This window comes from Phaenicophaeus curvirostris, chromosome Z (genome assembly GCF_032191515.1).
Source record: "Phaenicophaeus curvirostris isolate KB17595 chromosome Z, BPBGC_Pcur_1.0, whole genome shotgun sequence".
Taxonomy (NCBI): Eukaryota; Metazoa; Chordata; class Aves; order Cuculiformes; family Cuculidae; genus Phaenicophaeus; species Phaenicophaeus curvirostris.
Window position 1 is genome coordinate 29,060,549 of NC_091431.1, and position 18,325 is coordinate 29,078,873.

Here is an 18,325-nt window from a genome sequence, read left to right on the forward strand (position 1 = left end):
GGTGAGAAACGAAGAACGTGCCTTTCGTCCCTGGAGACACCCCGCGTGGTCGCTCACAGCCCCTCCACATCTGCCCCTCCGGAGATCCCGGGGGAAAACCAGAGAACGGGCTGTCCCTGCGCCCGCAGTACTGGGGGCGCTGCATGCCGGTCCCCGGGGGTCGGACACCCCCGGCCGTGCCCAGCGCCTCCCCGTCCCCGCGCCGCCCTCGGTCCCCGGTGGGCGGTGCGGGCGCTATAAAAGCGGGCGGCGCGGAGGGGGCGGGCGGGCGCGGGGCCGGGGCAGCATGGTGGATGTGTTCAGCGGGAGGGTCCTGGTCAGCAGGGACGGGCGCAGCGTGGACCCCGAGGAGGCGTTGCAGAACAAGGTCGTAGGCTTGTACTTCTCCGCCAGCTGGTGCTCGCCCTGCCGCGACTTCACCCCCGTCCTCTGCGACTTCTACACGGAGCTGCTGGAGGAGACCCAGCCTCCCGCCCCCTTCGAGATCGTCTTCATCTCCTCCGACCACAGCGCCGAGGAGATGTCGGGGTACATGCGCGCCATGCACGGGGACTGGCTGGCTCTGCCCTTCCACGACCCCTACAAGCAGTGAGTACCGGCGGGGGCTGCCCTCGCTGCCACCCCCTCCGTCTCCCCCCGGTGCCCCCCGTCCCTCTGCAGCCCCGCTCCCTCCCGGCCGCCGGCTCGGGATTAGCCCGTCGCGTCTGCGAGGAGCGTCGCGTGCCTTAGGAAAACGGGTTTTGCGTACGTAATTCAGGATTTAACAGGTCCTTGAGGAAGGGTTAGTGGAGACCTCAGGTATTAGTAGTCTGTCAAAATAGTCTGTCAAAACCAAGCTAACGGCAAATGAGAACGGAGTGGGTTGTAGCGCAGTAGTAGCCGTTATCGCGGTTGTTTCATGTTTCCCAGCTTCATAGAATCACCAGGTTGGAAGAGACCCACCGGATCATCGAGTCCAACTATTCCTATCAAACACTAAACCATGCCCCTTAGCACCTCGTCCACACGTGCCTTAAACACCTCCCGGGAAGGTGACTCAACCACCTCCCTGGGCAGCCTGTTCCAATGCCCAATGACCCTTTCTGTGAAAAATTTTTCCCTAATGTCCAGCCTAAACCTCCCCTGGCGGAGCTTGAGGCCATTCCCTCTTGTCCTGTCCCCTGTCACTTGGGAGAAGAGGCCAGCACCCTCCTCTCTACAACCTCCTTTCAGGTAGTTGTAGAGAGCAACGAGGTCTCCCCTCAGCCTCCTCTTCTCCAGGCTAAACAACCCCAGCTCTCTCAGCCGTTCCTCATAAGACCTGCTCTCCAGCCCCTTCACCAGCTTTGTTGCTCTTCTCTGGACACACTCCAGAGCCTCAACATCCTTCTAGTGGTGAGGGGCCCAGAACTGAACACAGGATTCGAGGAGTGGTCTCACCAGTGCCGAGTTCTTATTGATGCTCTGTAAAAAAAGGCAATGAAGGAAGTAGCAAAACTCACAGCTGAAAGAGGACAACAGAGAAAACTATAAGCAGTTTCAGACATACAGGCAAGCTAGGTAAAAAGAAATGTAATAACAGCTGAAATTTAGCTGTGACAAATGCACACAGTAACTGGGATGTAAAATTCTTGTGGTGTTAAGTTTCTAAAGGTGCGTTTCTATAGACAGCTTGCTTAAAAAAACACAAATAGAAAGGACATGGCTGTTTTTTAGTAACAGTGTGGAAGATGCTTTCAAGAACAGTTTTAATGATTTAAGTCAAGGGTGCAGACTACTCTGGACAACCGTCAGAAATACGGTTTAGCTCATAGCAAGAATTATGGATTGGGATGACAAGAGCACTACTGAAATGCCTATGATGGGAGACAAAATACATGTAAATACTGATAAAAGGATTCCTCCCCCCCCTTATGTGTAAATATAGTAGACTGCACAAAAAATTGTTACAGATGATGTAAAAATAAAGGAATTAGTGTGACTCGTTTACAGGATTTGTTCTTCCGACAAAGAACTCTATTTTAATGCTTCTGGTAACCTCCAGTGTTCTTTTAACTGTAGATCCACCCCTGTGCACTGTCTGGGATAGACCTGTGAAACACCTTAGCTGCTCGCTCAATGTAAAGCAGGTTTACTAATCTTGTTGTGTCTATGCAGTTTGAGAGCCTCAAGAGCAAACAACCTGAAGCCAGGAATTATATAATTGTTCTTGGCACATTCCTAGATGTGAGTGACCAATTAATGTCAGGCCATTTAAATGATAGTTTCTACTGACTTAAAAATGTATTGAAATAACAATATTGTTTTCCATAGTTCTCCAGAGGCTCCCCAGGCAGTAATTGTATTTGGTAACATATTAATACTAATCTTCATAGAATTCAGGCAAGTTTCCTAATAGAAATGTATTACTTGAAATTGCATCAGAAATCTCTTTGGCATAGACCACGGGAATGCGCTTACAGCTTCAGCCTGTGTGGATTAGGGGTCTATTTCTGACTCTGCTTTTGCCCAAGTCATGAGGAATGGAGGTACAGATAGCTTAATTGGCTTTTCTGTGGCAGTCTGTAATGCCCTTCAGAATCCTGTAGAGAAGCACTTCTTGTGCTGTCACAGATAGTCCTATCATTGAAGTGGCTTACTGAAGAACAAAGTGCAGAGAGACATGAAAAGGCAGTAGTTTTGAAGTTGTTTCTTGCATATGACAATAAAGGGTCGTATGGAGGTGTTCAGGGTGCTTAGGTTGAATTAACTGGTAGTTTGTTTTCAGTGATACTAGTGATTCATTGCAGACTTAGAGTAGACAGATGTTCACTAAACCAAACTTTAATTCTGGCTAGATACTCACTCTAGTTAAGAATATGAGTTTAAAATTGATTAACATAATAATTTGTTTATTGATATTTATTAATATGCACATAATCATTAACATTTATTATTCATTAACATTTTTTGAAGTTCAAATTGGTTGCTCTTTCGTGGACAGTGTAAAGAAGGCATTTCAATGTTTTCCATGAAGTTAAAATACTCTAGCTAGTGACTTCAAGTGTTTAAGATACAGTATTGCGGCATGGACTAAGGTCTCTTCTAGGCACAATAAGCCAATTTTGTATTTGCCATCTGAAACACATGTCACAAACAGAAGCCTGGAATTTCTTGCAGGTAAATTTTGTCTTGTTAAGAAATAGCCTGTGTTCATACTTGTAGTGTATGAAGTGTAATGCTTTGCACATACCTGCAGGGAAGCAAAATGCTGAATTCAGATCAGGATCTGAAGACTCTTCCATGCCATCAGTCTTGACTTTTTCCCTGAGGTGGGACTACACCTTTACTACTTCATGACTTCATGGAGTCTGTGGCATGACTAACAGGAAATACTGCTCCTGATGCCTTGACTTTTTCCAGCTTTAATGCGGATTTTTGCTGCCTGAGGCACAGCCTTTTGATCCTTGCAGGGGTCCGTGAAGACAGTGTAGTAGGAAGTGAGCACTACGAGGAGAAAGGGAATAGTGTAGTGGAAGAGCAGGTATATGGCAGAACATGTCAACAACAAATGCTAGTAAATGGGGGATGATGTTTTAGTTATGATACGCAAGAGACATACTTCTGTGTTTATACTGAGCCCTACTGTGAGAGCTGTCATTCTGTGTGTCAGTGCCCGGCACAGGCTGGTAGTTCCTGCAGGCTGCCAGGTAGACAGGGTGGAAGTATCTAAGCAGTTGACAGCTAATGCCTGTTCTTAAGTCTTTTTAGACTGCTGTTCCAGAATCTCAACAAACACTTTGGAGAAAGAAACAATAGGTGTATAACTGTATATTACAGGCTAAACTGCTAGAAGCAGATTAGCAAGGTGCCCTTCAGTTTCAAGTGGAAGCACTTCCAAGTGAAAATTGTTAAAATTCAAATATTGTCAGGTATTGCATTACACAAGTGTACAAAATACTGTATTTATGTTTCAAATATGATATTAACTGGCCCGTGTTGTCTATATCTTGTGTATAGATCTTAAACACCCACCTATGTTGTACATCAGCTCCGGTGGACAGCAAAGCCGCACCCAGCTGATGAGTCACTCCCTGCTTCAGTGGGATGGGGGACAGAATCTGAGGGGTGAAAGTGAGAATGCTTGTGGGGTGAGATAGTGACAGTTTAATGGATAAAACAAGATGAGGCATTTCATTCACTACTTCCCATAGGCAGGCAGATGTTAAGCAATTTCCAGGATAGTAGGGCTTCATCATGTGTAATGGTTGCTTGGGAAGACAAATGCCTTAACTACAAAGGTCTGTTCCTTCCTCCTCATTTCCTCAGTTTTATTGCTGAGCAACAGTGTCGTTTTGATATAGGATATCTCTCTGGTCAGTTTGGGGTCAGCTGTCCTGGCTGTGTCCCTTCCCAGCTTCTTCTGGACCCCCAACCTACTCGTTGGTGGGGCTGTAAGAGAAAGGCCTTGGTGCTGTGTCAGCACTGTTCGAGAAGCTGGATATTATCAGCATTGTTTTGGTAACAAATCTAAAATACAGCAGCATGCAAATAGCTATGAAGAAAATTAACTCCATCTCAGCCAATGCCAATACTACCTAGTAATATAAAACCTGTGTTCTCAGAAACTTCCATCCAGCCTTCTCTTAAGAATCTGCAGACCTGCCAACAGCAATGACTTCCAGTTTGCCTCAGTCTTAATTTCATCTTTTTGTTATTTCACATGCAAATGAAGGTTGCCCTCTCATGTTATAACCTGCATGGACATGGTCTGATATCTTGGAGGATTTGGCTAAAAGACTCCCTGTGTCTGTACAAAGGTTACTTGTTCAGCTTCCATATTTACCTTTTATTACAGTATCCTCTTCTGCTTTGTTTGTTTTGGCCTTAGGTTTTATTGGTCAGTAAGACACCCTATGTGCCATTACACTTACCTGGGAATAGCTAAGCAACTGATTTTTGAAGGGTGTCCTTAGTTGCATCACTGTATTTTACTATAAGAGAGCTGAGTTTGCCTTTGTAGCACATATGATGTTTCTATTTATGGTTAATGATTTAATGAGTTGTCATTGGAGTTGGTCCCATGGAACATAATGTAGTTTGTACAGGTGAGTCACAGGATTTGAAATCCCTATAGGAAATGATGTTCTTAACAGGTTTTTAAAAGTTGGTTTTATAAGCACCTGTACACATGTACACAGTGATTAAGCATCATTATCAGCAGAATTGCTACAGGTCCTTCTTCAGATCCATTCATTTTACAAGCTATGCACAAATGAGAGCAAATTCTGAGTGTGCTTCGGTCTAGTTTGATGCAAGCAACCTTTGGCCCAGAAGGTGTGTAAACAAGATGTTTGCTGGAGTGGATGAGCTTCATATTCATTCCCCTTAGGAAAGCAGTGTTAGTTTCCAGTCTCCATAGCAAATTACCTTTGGTTTCCTACTGCTCTGTCTGATTGCTGCTGTTGTTAGGCATCTCAAGCTATTTTGTTGCCCACTAAGCCAGTAAAATTCATCTTCCACCCCTCTTGTTTGTCATTCAAGTGGTATGAAGTGACAGTCTTTTACATGTTTTCTGCATGAGCAGTTATGAATTAATAAAATTCATGCCAGAAAGTTGTTTTCAATACTAGTGATAAATCTTAGTCTCAAAATCAGGTTTTTTCTCTCTTATTTGTATCCTGAATTTTACTTTGTCATTTGCATTGAAACATCACCCTACCAAGTGGTGAATTTCATGCATAGAAAATATCTTCCTAGAGAGATAGAACCAAGTGCCATACTGTCATGGTTTACCCTCAGCTGGCAGCTAAATATCACCTAGCCACTTGTTCACTCTCCTGCCCTGTGGGATAGGAGGAAAATCTGTAATAAAGTGAATCTTTTGGGTTGAGATATACCAGGTTAATAAAACTACAAAGGAAGATATTATAGTAATAATAAAGAGTATACAAAACAATTCATGCAGAGTTCAGTGCAATTTTTCACCACCCAACCATCCATTGCCTGGCATGTTCCAAGCAGTGATCACGGATTAGCAGGCCCTGGCCCATCACCAAATTCCTGTTTATACACTAAGCACAATGTTACATGGCATCAGATACCTCTGTGGCTGGCTTAGGTCAGCTGCCTGGCTGTGCAACTCTCAGTTTCTTGTGCACCTGTACACCTAAAAAACTTGGGTAACTGGAAAAAAAGTTATTAGTTTTTTTTAGCAGCAACTGAAAGCCTCAGCACATTATTAACATTATTCTCGTACTAAATCTGAAAAACAGCATCTGCTTGGAAGAAAATTTACTTTTTCTCAGCTAGGCATTAACATTACCTGGCAACAACTAAAACAGTATGTTTATCAACATTATTCTCATACTTAATCCAAAACACAGGAGCTACTGGGAAGAAGATTAACTCTATCCCAGCCATAACCAGGACATGCTTTATTTCTCATCTTCATTTTATCCTTTAACAAGCAAACTGTGTCATAAACTGTTTTCCTTGGAAATGTTTTTCACCTTGCCGTTTCTGTTGCCTGTGTCACGCTCAACTGAAACAGTTTACTATGTGGTATTTTTTGATTTGTTTTCAGTCTTCATGTATTCCTTTCATATGTGCCTTACTTATCTCTTTGAACTCATCTATATGATGAGGTTGCTCAAAACCCCATCCAACCTGGCCTTGAACACTTCCAGGGATGGAGCATCCACAACGTCTCTGGGTAACCTGTGCCAGTGCCTCACCACCCTCCAGTAAAAAATTTCTTCCTAATATCTAATCTACATCTACCTTCTTTCAGCTTGAAACTGTTACCCCTTGTCCCGTCACTGCACACACTAATGAAGAACCCCTCCCCATCTTTGCTGTAGATGTGATGGAAATGATGGATTAAGTGATGGAAGGCTGCTGTAAGGTCTCCCTGGAGCCTTCTTTTCTCTTGGCTAAGCAAGACTAACTCTCTCAGCCTGTCCTCATACGGGAGGTGCTCCAACCCTCAAATCATCGTGGCCCTCCTGAACTTGCTTAAATAGATCCTTGGTCTTACTGTGGTGAGGACTCTGGAACTGAGCATAGTACTCCTGGTGAGGTCTCATGAGTGCAGAGTAGAGGGGCAGAATCACCTCCTTCAACCTGCTGTCTCACTTCTTTTGATGCAGCCCAGGATACGCTTGGCTTTCTGGCTGCAAATGCACAACGGTGGCTTGTGTTGAGCTTCTCATTTACCAACGCACCCTAGTCCTTCTCTTCAAGGCTGCACTCTATCTATTCTCTGCCCATTTATGTCTGACTGTTTGTATGGCTTTTACATTTTTTTAACTGTATTCTAACTATGGTTTGTTATAAAACAGTAAGCTAGTAGAGACTGAGTTATTTGTAACCTATCTGGATTATCCCATCTTCTGACAGAGAAATGACCACTATTGTCTATGTGATAGACAGAGGAGGAATTGAAATTTTATTTTTGGACAAGCCGGACGAGTGGCCCTTGTTCCAAATATTTCAGTTGCTTACGTGTCTGTGTGTAGAAGGCCTGTTTCACTGAGGAATTTTAAGGCATTTCTTCAGTCTCTTCTGCTTACACCGAAGGATTATGCATTGTGCTTTAATGGAGATTATAGGAAGCAACTCTGTGGGATTGGCACACTTGAATAAATGTCTAGTGCTAATTTATGTGAGATCCTCTTCCTATCCAGTAAAAAAGGATCAGAAGACATCTGTTGCTGACTAGTAAAAAGAAGGTAGAGGCATGTTTCATGCTTTCCTTATGTAGACCTCTTTATAGTCTCTGACAGTCATCTCTGCTCCTGTGGAAACTGCAGGCAGCAGTGAAGAGCAGTTAAAGGAAGAGTGCTGCAACTTTCTAAACTCCCTGAGCTAAGTTTCACCGTGTAAACTACCAGCTGCAGCCTTATTCATCTCCCTGTGCTACACAGTACTCTACTTCAAACTCTGAGGAATCCCAGGCTCTCATCACTTCTGCTCTCCCATGTGTCCTGTTCAGAGTATTCTTCGTGAGAGACTAGGAGTTTCCTTAAAATGTTTCCTAATTGTGTGTTTTATTTTCAATTTTTCCCCCTCAGTGATCTGAAGAAGAAATACAACATAACAGCAATTCCTAAGCTGGTGATTGTGAAACAAACTGGAGAAGTCATTACTGACAAGGGAAGAAAACAGATCAGAGACAAAGGACTATCCTGTTTTCAGAACTGGCTTGAGAGTGCAGATATCTTTCAGAACTTTAATATCTAAAATGTTGGCTGATGAAAGCTAGAAAAGGAATGATGGAAAACTTTGTAGAGCTCTGAAACTGTGGTACCTTGTTCAGAAAAGAAGGGTAAGGCTTATTTATCCTCACTTGTAAACCTATGTATGTTTTCAACTTGAAGATTAGCAGTAAGTTACAAAATGTAATTATTGTTTTATTTATATTGTTCTATCTACTATATACAGTATAAACCAAAGCATTCCTAATAATACTGAAGAATTTCAGGAGGATGGGCTGTTTTAGACAGTAATAGTAGAGCACTGTGAAATCTATGCAACTTTATGCACTTCCTTTACAAAACCTGTACAGTAAAAATTATATGTAAGCACAAACCTATTTTTCTTGATGACAGTGCATTTTCTGGTGATTAGCACATATATTTTATTAAGAAAAGGAAATAGTTTGCTTTAATAAATAACTTTTTGCAGCATATGTTTCTAATGTGTCTTCCTTATTTACCTTAAGATAATCAGAAAATGTAATTTTTTTAAATAGGCCACATTAATTTGTCAATTCTGGATAAATGTTTTTCTTTGTTTTTATTTTACTTTGTGTGGGATTTATTTAAGTTCTGGTAAATTTTCCTTACCCCTGGATTTTTCTTCAAATGCTGTAATGATTTCTTGAATATGCATTTTTAATATAAACTTATATTTTCACTTAGCATCTCGACTGAGGGTATACACAAAATGAAATATCAGTAGCTCTTTGCAGTAAGAGAAAAAAGTAGATTGAAAGCAGATGTTCTTCAGAAAACAAGTAAGAGTTGATGTATTATGACAGCTTTTCAATTTTCATACTATTTTCACCTTGTGCTCAATCCTCTGCTTTTTGTACAGCTGAGTTATTTGTTAAGACCAGACACTAATACGGGTCAGCTCTGGCTTTTATGTGTACTCTGTGTAGGCAATATTAATAAATGGACAACCCTAAATTTTCTTCTATCAGGTTCTATGAAGTTGGAAATATAAATGAACAAACAGAGGTTGATTTAAGACTTCTACCTCCTCAGTTTCATTTAAATTTCCCTAGATGAAATTCAATACAATTTGTGATTCTTCAGTGCTAAGAAGTATTGTCAATGACAACTGAAGAAGCTATGAGAAATGCTGTTTGTCCCCAAAACCTGAACATAGGCACAGTGTCCCAAAGAAATACTTCAAATACAAGTTGAAATAACTCAGCATAGGAGTGTTCTCAGGTTCTGAGCAGGAACTGAGATGTGAGACCTGATTATTTAAATAGATGATCAAAACTGTGCAATCAGTTTGTGAACAGATAAAAGTACTGTTCTGGGAATATTTGTACTGTGCACATTCAGTAACTATGCCTAGTTAGATTTGTAAGATGTTGATAAATGGATAGATCCTTGGAACAATTAAAAAAATGTTTTGCATAGTCAGTAGCTAAACCTTCCCAACCCTTCTCAATGTAATAGCCTTAGGTTCTTGGATAGGACCTCAAAGAAAATGTTTTTCGGAGCTGGGTGTTTTTTCTGAGTATAAGGTGAAGGCACAGTACCCATGCAAACAAAAAAATTTACCAGCATAGAAAATTTACCAATATTGCTATGCTTGAATGAAAACTATTTTTAAAGGAAATCGTTCTACTCAAGCAAATGGAAGTTTGTCCTGAATTGGGGGTGCTTGGTATGATTCTGTGCTTTGGTAATCGTTTGAGTTTGGTTTTGAAATGCACATAGGTTTTTAGCAGGACTGTCAGAGGCCCAACCTTACCTTAACAGACAGCATGGCTGCTTAAACACAGAAGAGCAGCCATCTACTGGTTATATTTACCATTTAGTCTGAGATTAAGAACAATATACTTAGCCTGAAATGGTATCTTAGGGCTCCTCTTCTCTGTTTTATTGTGCAAGAAAATCAGTCTCTCTGCTTCTAGTTTCTCGCAGTGTAACATATAATAACACTGTGAATGCTGTCTCTGAAGACTGAAGTGTTTGAAGTTTGCTCTGGAACTCAAGACAAGGTAATGAAATTTCAGTGCATGCACATTGTGTGACCCAGTATACCCTGTATACAGTGGAGGCGTGCAGCTCTATATTGTTGGCATCATCAAAGTAAAATTCCATCATCTAAGTGTAATCAACTTCTTTCTACTATTTCCTAAATTTTCTGTCACATGTAGTCCTGTGTGATGAAGAGAGCAAAGACTGGAAGGGGAGGTAATGAGTAAGAGTTGAGATCTTGATTGTATCCTGGTGTCCCAGTCCTGACATGCCTGTTAACACTGAGACACATGATCTATTCCCTGGTTCCATATTCAGCACTGCAGCTAATCTGTGGTTGTGGAAGAGTGCTGCTTTTATCAATACCCTTAATTAACACCTATCACCAGCATAGTATTCACTTTAATGGAATCTGAATTTAGATTTGAAGTTGACACATTGTCACACTACTCCAAGAGAACAGATGGCTCTTTTCTAAATAGTATCTCTTTTGAAATTTAAACAATTATACATTTATGGTCACACAAGAATTTGAATATGTGGACAATTTCACTGTGCATGGTACAGAAGAAGAGGTTATGTGTAGAGACCAAGGCAGGAGTATCACATATGTGGAAAGAAGAAAGGCAAGAAGTGAACTGCTTGGTGTATAAATAGCTATAATTGCTTTCTTTCAAAAGCTTACAGAGAAAGTTGTTGAGACTGTGCTGAAGAAGATGTGAGACTGTGACAATGAAATCCTACTGTGTTCATTTGAGTCATCCTACATTCAAGATAATCACACTTTGAAAATGAACAAGATTGAGTAAAAAGATCCCTAAACCTTCCAATCAGATGATGGTAAACTACAAAACCTCAAAGATCTGGCTTTCTGCTCAAGCCAAGAGCTTTGTCTGAATCTTCTAGCAAATGTCCAAACCCAAGCAACTTTCTGGCAGGTATGTGGAGGCAAGTTTCGCCATGCCTAAAACTAGGTCAGGGAGACAGCAGCAGCATGAGTGAGAGGTCAAGGAGCTGGTCAGAGGAATGTGGAAACTACATGGCTGCAGCATCTGAGTTATCAGAATAAATAGATGCATCTCTTGGAACACAGTTCCCATCTACGCAGACTACCTTGCCATATTAAGTCCCTTCATAGAACAGTTTATATCTGCTATAAATGTCTATAGACCTTAGTGCCGTTGTGTTACATCAGAGTGTGTTTTGACAGAGGGCTGAGTCTCTATCTCTCTGCCTTCTCTCCTATAGCTTTAGAAATAACCTTCTTCTGCCTGACCTGAATCTGCAAAGCAGACTGCATGTTTACTCTGCAAAAGGTATTTTGTGTAGCAGTGTGCAAAAGCATGATAGCTTAGATAATTTCTTAGCAATTTATCTTCTGTTGTATTTCAAGCCTGGGAATTTCTGATCGCCTGAATTCAACTCTGTAAATCCAGGCAGAATTCCCCTTGTTTTCAAATCAAGCCATGGTTTGTAATCTACTTACCAGATTTGTTTTAAAAAGACTTTACACACTTGTTCTTTGAAGGAAGAATATTAATTTGAGATATTTATTTTCAATCTTATCCCAGAACATTTGTATGTTATGGTCAGATGCCAAAACACATTATGTGATACAAGTTCTGAGGACACCAGAAGCTATGTTACAAGTATTTGATCTGTTTGAGCTAAAAGAAACAACTTGATGAGAACATTAAGTTCAGTCTGGATATGCCACAGTTTACTGCTAGCTGTATTTGTTGACAAACTATACTTGCTGCCTAACTGTACGTGTTGACAAATAACTTGTTGCTGCACCCCAAATGCATTTAGCATGTAGATAATTCAGGACTTCCAGAAGCATCTCTGTGGCTTTCAGAAGGGTCATGTAACTATCAGGCTGGAAAGAACCAGAGTGATTATTCAAGTAGGATGTAGGAAGGTCTCTTCCACTTAAAATAGTAAGGGAGTGGGTGTTTGAGAATTAAGCAAGTCAGCAAGAGCCACATCCAGCTGCAGCTACTCCTAGCTAGGATGGAGAGGGGAAAGGGGGAAGGTGTATTAGTCTGGTGCTGCCATTAGGCTGACCAGGCTTGTATCTGTTGCTATAAACCCAAATTAAGGAGTGGGGTGAGGGGAGATGGTATGTGATGGGGCGGAAAGAAAGAAGGGACAAGTCCTATCTCTCTGTATTGTATGTGATTTCTGTATGGAACAGCAGAAGAAGCCAAACCTGAATTCCCATTAAGGCTAACAAAAAAACAGGCTTTGTGTTTTGCTAGACAAAGTGAAAGAGGAAGAAGACTGTTCCATTTCCCTCTCTATTCCCTGTGCCCTGCCCATGTTGTTCAGCTGTCTTAAGTTGTTCAGATTCCTCTACAAATCATTCAAGGTTTTATTGAAGGAAGAGATTCCATTCCCAAGGTCTCATGAGAAAGGCTATTTTAATCCCACCAAATGTCATACTTCACTAAACACAGGGTCAGTTAATGCAGTGATGGTGGGGTGGTGTTTAGCTCTGAACCAGTAGGTTTTCAGTGCAAAACCTTCATGTTCCATGTGTTTTTCAGCTTATGTCATCCATATTTATCCATTTTCTGTTCACCATTTGTACTGAAGTTCATTATCCTCAAAATTTTCATGTGTTAGTAAAAGAAATTCTTCTAGCAGACTTATTTTGTTTATATTGGGTGTGATTGACAATGGATATGATAAGTAAAATTAATTAATTTTAAAAAATGAATGTATGAAGTTATACCAGTGAGTTACACTTTGAACCTTAAGGAAAATTCGGTTTAAAATTTAAGATGTGTGTATGTATGTCTGATTTAAATATGTTGAACTGTGGTTTATGTCACTCAATATCAAGTGATCTCTCCAGAAAAACCTCATCTTAAAGCACGCATATCTAAGCTATCCAACAGTAAATTAGCGCATGAAGATAATTTCTCATTTTATTTTTTCAGAAAATTTCTTTAAGGCTAAAATTGTTGTTATAGGACCTTGAAAATAAATATGAAATAACTGTTGATTGATCACAGATAACTAAGAATTGGAAGAAAGCAGACAAACCTCTCAATCAGACAGAAAAGCATTTCTAGTTCATGTAAGTTACCCAGGATGGGACAGTTGGTAGCAAATATGCAATTTATTGTGTATTTATTGTTTATTGGGTCTTATCAGCAAAGCATCACTCTCACTGTTTTTACTGCTGATACACACCACACTAAGAATCTCTCTGTCTTGTAGCTTATCTTTAAAAATTTACATGAAAAGGGAATATGGATTAACAAAGCTTGCACCTTATTATGACCCCAGATTTTAAAAAGGCACAAAAAAAAAGGAATTAAATGGGACCTAACTATTTCAAGGATGATTTTCAGAACAACAGTGAAATTAATCTTTCATTCCTGGCACTGATCTCACCACAACTATGACATTAATCTCTATGGACACTGTTGTCTCAGTTTATCCACAGTTACTAGTTAAGAACATCTCCAGAAATTACATAAACATTACCCATAATTTTAGAGGAAAATAAATACAATGTAAAGTAGCTCCGATTATGTACTAAAGTAATTATTATTCTTTATTTAAAGAGCACAAGCCTAAGTATTTTTGTCAGCATGCTCAGAAATAATGATTCTTGTCATATAATATTGTGAATGTAGACCAGCAGTACTCTTGCATTATTTTGCAGTAGGTGGAAGTCTTCTGCTGGGCTGCTATAGAGTATTACAACAGCAAAAGCAAGTTGGTGGAAGCAGCAGTGATGAGAAGCAGAATGTTTTTTATTCTAGGACCCCTTACTGCAAAAATGCATAGAAGATACTTTTTTTCTTAGTATAAAACTAGCAAATAGATTCACAAGAGCAAGCTAGTAAATACAAGATAAATAGCAGATTCCAGGGCAGATTTTTAAGGTTCATTTCTTGGTCCTCAATGAAATAACATGATTTGTCCACCAGAAAAGAGATGTGTTATGAGAAACCATGCAGTAATCATGTTTTTACAACTTAGTGTTGTAGAAAAGCCTTTCCTTCCCTATACTAGAAGCTGCAAAGCTGTAAACTAGTCAGGGCAATGATGGCTTAAAAGTTGTCCCAAACAAGATAATAATGAATATTTTGTAGTCACTAAAGCATTCTTGTTTTTAAATCTTTGTGACAAATTATGCTGTTATCCAGGTCCAGGGAAGGCAAGGAAGTTGCTAAAGACAGAATTATATTCTTCTGCATGGGTGTGTGTTTGTTTTAACTTTAGTGTCTCATATATGAGTCCACCTGTTTTTTGTGACTGTTAAACCAAGTAATTTTTTTGTTAAACACTTATTCTAACAAAAGATGACGAGCATTCTTTGCTGTATAGTCCTTGGATTTTGTTTTTTTAATTTTCCAATCTGTTTCCTAAAAGTCTGCTGAAATCTAACTCTAAGCTGAAGGGTTTATTTGGTCATAAAATATAATAATGATACTTTGTGCTTGTCTGGCTACATCCACCCAGATTTCACCATCATCAAAACACCAGTCATCTCAATAGTCCTGGGAAGCAGCTGATATGATCTTTAATCGTTTTACTGATGGGAAAAACAACACATAATGAAAGTGTCTGGGAAGGTTGCCTGTGAAATTTGTGGCAATTCCAGGACCCAAATGCAACCTGTGATGTGATTTGATTCCCAGGTCAGTGGTTGTGAACTCACTGTGCAATTTTGGTAAGTAATATACAGGTGATTCACAAAACCATACTGCCTTCATAATGTTTTCAATTAAAAAAGCTGATGGTAAAGGAGCGTGGAGAAAAGTTATGCTCCTTTGGGCTGAAATATTGGGAAAACATCGCTTTTTACTGTGAATATGAAACACCTAAGCCCCAAAAGGACTGTAGCTGTAATTAGCAAATGAGCTTGTGCCTTCATGCGTCTGTGTTTTTTTTCTGCAAAGATGTGCAAATGAAAAACACCTTGACAGCAAGATATGTTAATTACATATTCATACAGCACCAAATGCACACATACCCTGAAAAGGAAAAAAGTGAAAGTGAATATTTACTTGAAGAAAAATATGTAGCTCCAGTCTATGAGCTTCTTCTTTGTTATACCAACAAAAGTGATGAATTTTCAGTACACTCATGTTACCAGACATACAACTGGACACAGGAAGGCTTCTGACAGAGAGCTTAGGCTGGTATGAGAAGACCAGGTGCTATTTCCTCTTCTTTTTTGATCCTGGAAACTTGTTCTGTCACCAGCAGATTTGGCAGGAAGGAGCCTCAAGGCCATTGCAGTGTCAGGTTACAGTCACTAAGGTCGCAGAAGGGATTTTTTCTGACTGTTTGTAGTGTTGTGGGCAGACCCTAGGATCTCCTGCTGCCCAGAAGAGACGCTGAGGGCCACTGAGGCACTCACAGGTCAGCTCTGGTTTTGCAGCTGGTCTACTGCTTGGTTCGTCTGTTCTGCTCTGTCATGCTGTGGTAGTGCAGAGGATGTGCAGGAGACATGGATGCTGTACTTGTCATTCAGTCCCAGAGTTAAAACGTTATCAAACCCAGGCACTACTTTGCTTACCTCAGCATGACATCATTACCTTAGCAGAGCTCTGGCAAGTGTACAAAAATGGACGTAAACCTGTTCCTTTTGCTCACAACTTTAACTCAACTGCCTTAATCTAGGGATGCACTAATGCTACCATTTTGCTCTCTTTGAACAGCTTATGAGTGCAGTACACAACACAATAAAGGGAGCTAGTTTTAAAAAGTGCTTACATTCTTCTCTATTGTGTTATTCTGAAAGACAAGCTGTCTGAATGTGGTTTCTTTTTGTGGGCATTGATCACTTAGATAGTCCTCTGATCTCCCATCTTACTTTTCCAACAGGCAGCTGAATCTTCAAAGCACTGTTTGCTCTCTGAGCAAGACATTTCTTGTTCACACAGTATTTGTCCTCCATCCAAAATAAATTGAGATTGAGACAGTCTGAACAGACAGTTTTATAGATTAAAGTATTACTTATTCACTGCAGTTCCTACCAATATTTTCAATACATTTATGGGGAGAACAGGAGATAAAAAAGTAATTTTAAAACCAAAACATTACTAGTTTAATGTACTCTGAAATAGTTCTGCTGTGGTTGTTAACATCTGCTCTTCACAGCAGCTGACAGAAGCTGGGGATATTCTGGTGTTGAGAAGAGAATATATTTTAATGAATAAAATCCCAGCAGCCCAGCTTTCTGTAACAATCCCGTGTACACTGTTGATATTGACTCACCTGGACAAACTATATGCCTACTTCAGCAAGATATTCTGGGTCATGCACTTTGGTTATGGCACCATGCAATGCTCCAGGCTTGCGGAAGAGTGGCTGGAAAGCTGCCCAATGGAAAAGGACCTGGCTGTGCTGGTTAAAAGCTGGCTGAACTTGAGCCAGCAGTGTGCTCAAGTGGCCAAGAAGGCCAGCAGCATCCTGGCTTGTATAAGCCATGGTGTGGCCAGCAGGACCAGGGAAGTGATCCAGCCCTTGTATTTGGCAATGGTGGGGCCACATCTCAAATACGGTGTTCAGTTTTGGGCCCCTCACTACAGGAAAGACATTGAAGTGCTAGAGCATGTTCAAAGGAAAGCAAGAAAGCTGGTGAAGGTCTGGAGCACAAGTTTTATGAGGAGCATTTGAGGAAACTGGGATTGTTTAGCCTGGAGAAGAGAAGGCTGAAGGAGGCCTTTACCTTTGCTCTTAACAGCTACCTGAAAGTAGCTTGTAGTGAGGTGGGTGCTGACCTCTTTTCCCAAGTAACAAGTGATAGGAAATGGTCACATGGTAGACTTCAGAAGTATTTCTGGTCACAGGAGACAAGCTGCCTTGCCTAAGGCAAAACCAAGCTAGGCTTTCCTCAGCCTTCCTGTCCTCAGCATGTCCTCTCCTGCTTGCTTTTGCTCCCTCTCCTCCACCCTCAGTTTACCAGTTGACTAGTTAATCCTCTACAACAAACTTCTCTGAAAAGGTGAGGGCAAGAAACAAAACCAATTCTCTTTACAGTATGTAACCCCTCAAGACAGTCCATTTTTAATGCCCACAAACATAATAGCTGTACAATCACACACTCCATAACACAAATTTTCAATACAGTCCATAAATAGTTTACACATCTTGTGATATGAATCCTATTTCATCTCCATCACTCCACTCTGTACTATATGAACTCCTCTTTCAGGAGACGTGATCTGAACCACTTAGGTTAAACACTTGGTGACAAAGAGAAAAGAAGGGGCATTTTTAAAGCAAGGTAGTCCTAGCCAGATTTGACTCACAGTGGTCTAGCTCTGTGTCTTAGCTTAGGCTACACCACTAAAATGCAATGATTATCCCCATGCTCTTCCAGTAAAGAGAATACTGAGCACAAATTTCAGGGATGCTTGTGGGCCACAGCCTCAGAGCTGTAATCCTAGGCAACACACTGAGTTTTCTAACCAGGACTAAACTCTACTCCTCTAGCATGCTACGAGTTCTCAACTCTGCATGAGCTGAACATATGGAAAGAAAATGTAGAGAGCACTTGCGGTAATGAGATTTGCAATTTTCTATTTCAGCGATTACCCACAAGAGGGCAATATCATCCCTACATTCAATCATTCAGTAGCAGAAGACGTCCAAAGCCTGACACCCTGCACATTGTACACCTCCACTAACATCCTCATACCCTGTTTGCTGAGCTGTCCCTACGTAAATACATCTGTTTAACAGGATGGTTGTTAATCAACAATAACTGAACTACCATTTCTTGGCAAAAATATAGAAACATTAGTAAGCGAGAGGCCATTCACTGGAAAAAGGAACGTAAAGCCAGAAGTTATGTCATTGTGTGAGCCCCAACCTTGTGTGCTCTGCTGAGATCCTGTAACTTATTTTCTAAACATGTTTATAAGAAGAAGGCATCTTCAGACTTTAGTTCTCACCTTCTATCCTTAAGTAACACAATTATCAAGCAGATTAAAGGAACATGATCACAATGTGTTTTTGTGGCTGGTGGGGAGCTGTAGGGAGAAAAGTTTGATGAGAGGAAGATGAGAATTATTGTCCTGGCAAGTCATTAATGCACTGGTACATGCTTATGTAGACTGCCTTGTCAAACAAACTTGGGTTTTGTTAATCTGCTGTAAGACCTCTTC

General features: G+C 40.7%; 1 protein-coding gene across 1 annotated transcript; it reads left to right on the top strand.

Annotated features, from left to right (window-relative positions):
• Nucleotides 1-276: 276 nt before the first annotated feature.
• NXNL2 (nucleoredoxin like 2) lies at nucleotides 277-8,309 on the top strand. The gene is made up of 2 exons (XM_069879939.1): nucleotides 277-588; nucleotides 8,034-8,309. The coding sequence occupies exons 1-2, from the start codon at nucleotides 287-289 to the stop codon at nucleotides 8,200-8,202; spliced, it is 471 nt and encodes a 156-aa protein (XP_069736040.1). The 5' UTR covers nucleotides 277-286; the 3' UTR covers nucleotides 8,203-8,309.
• Nucleotides 8,310-18,325: the final 10,016 nt, after the last annotated feature.

Excerpts from the sequence above, each read along its gene's own strand:
- NXNL2 (XM_069879939.1), top strand. The coding sequence starts at position 287 with ATGGTGGATGTGTTCAGCGGGAGGGTCCTGGTCAGCAGGGACGGGCGC. Across the intron at positions 589-8,033 it reads TTCCACGACCCCTACAAGCA|TGATCTGAAGAAGAAATACA; the intron begins GTGAGTACCGGC and ends TTTCCCCCTCAG.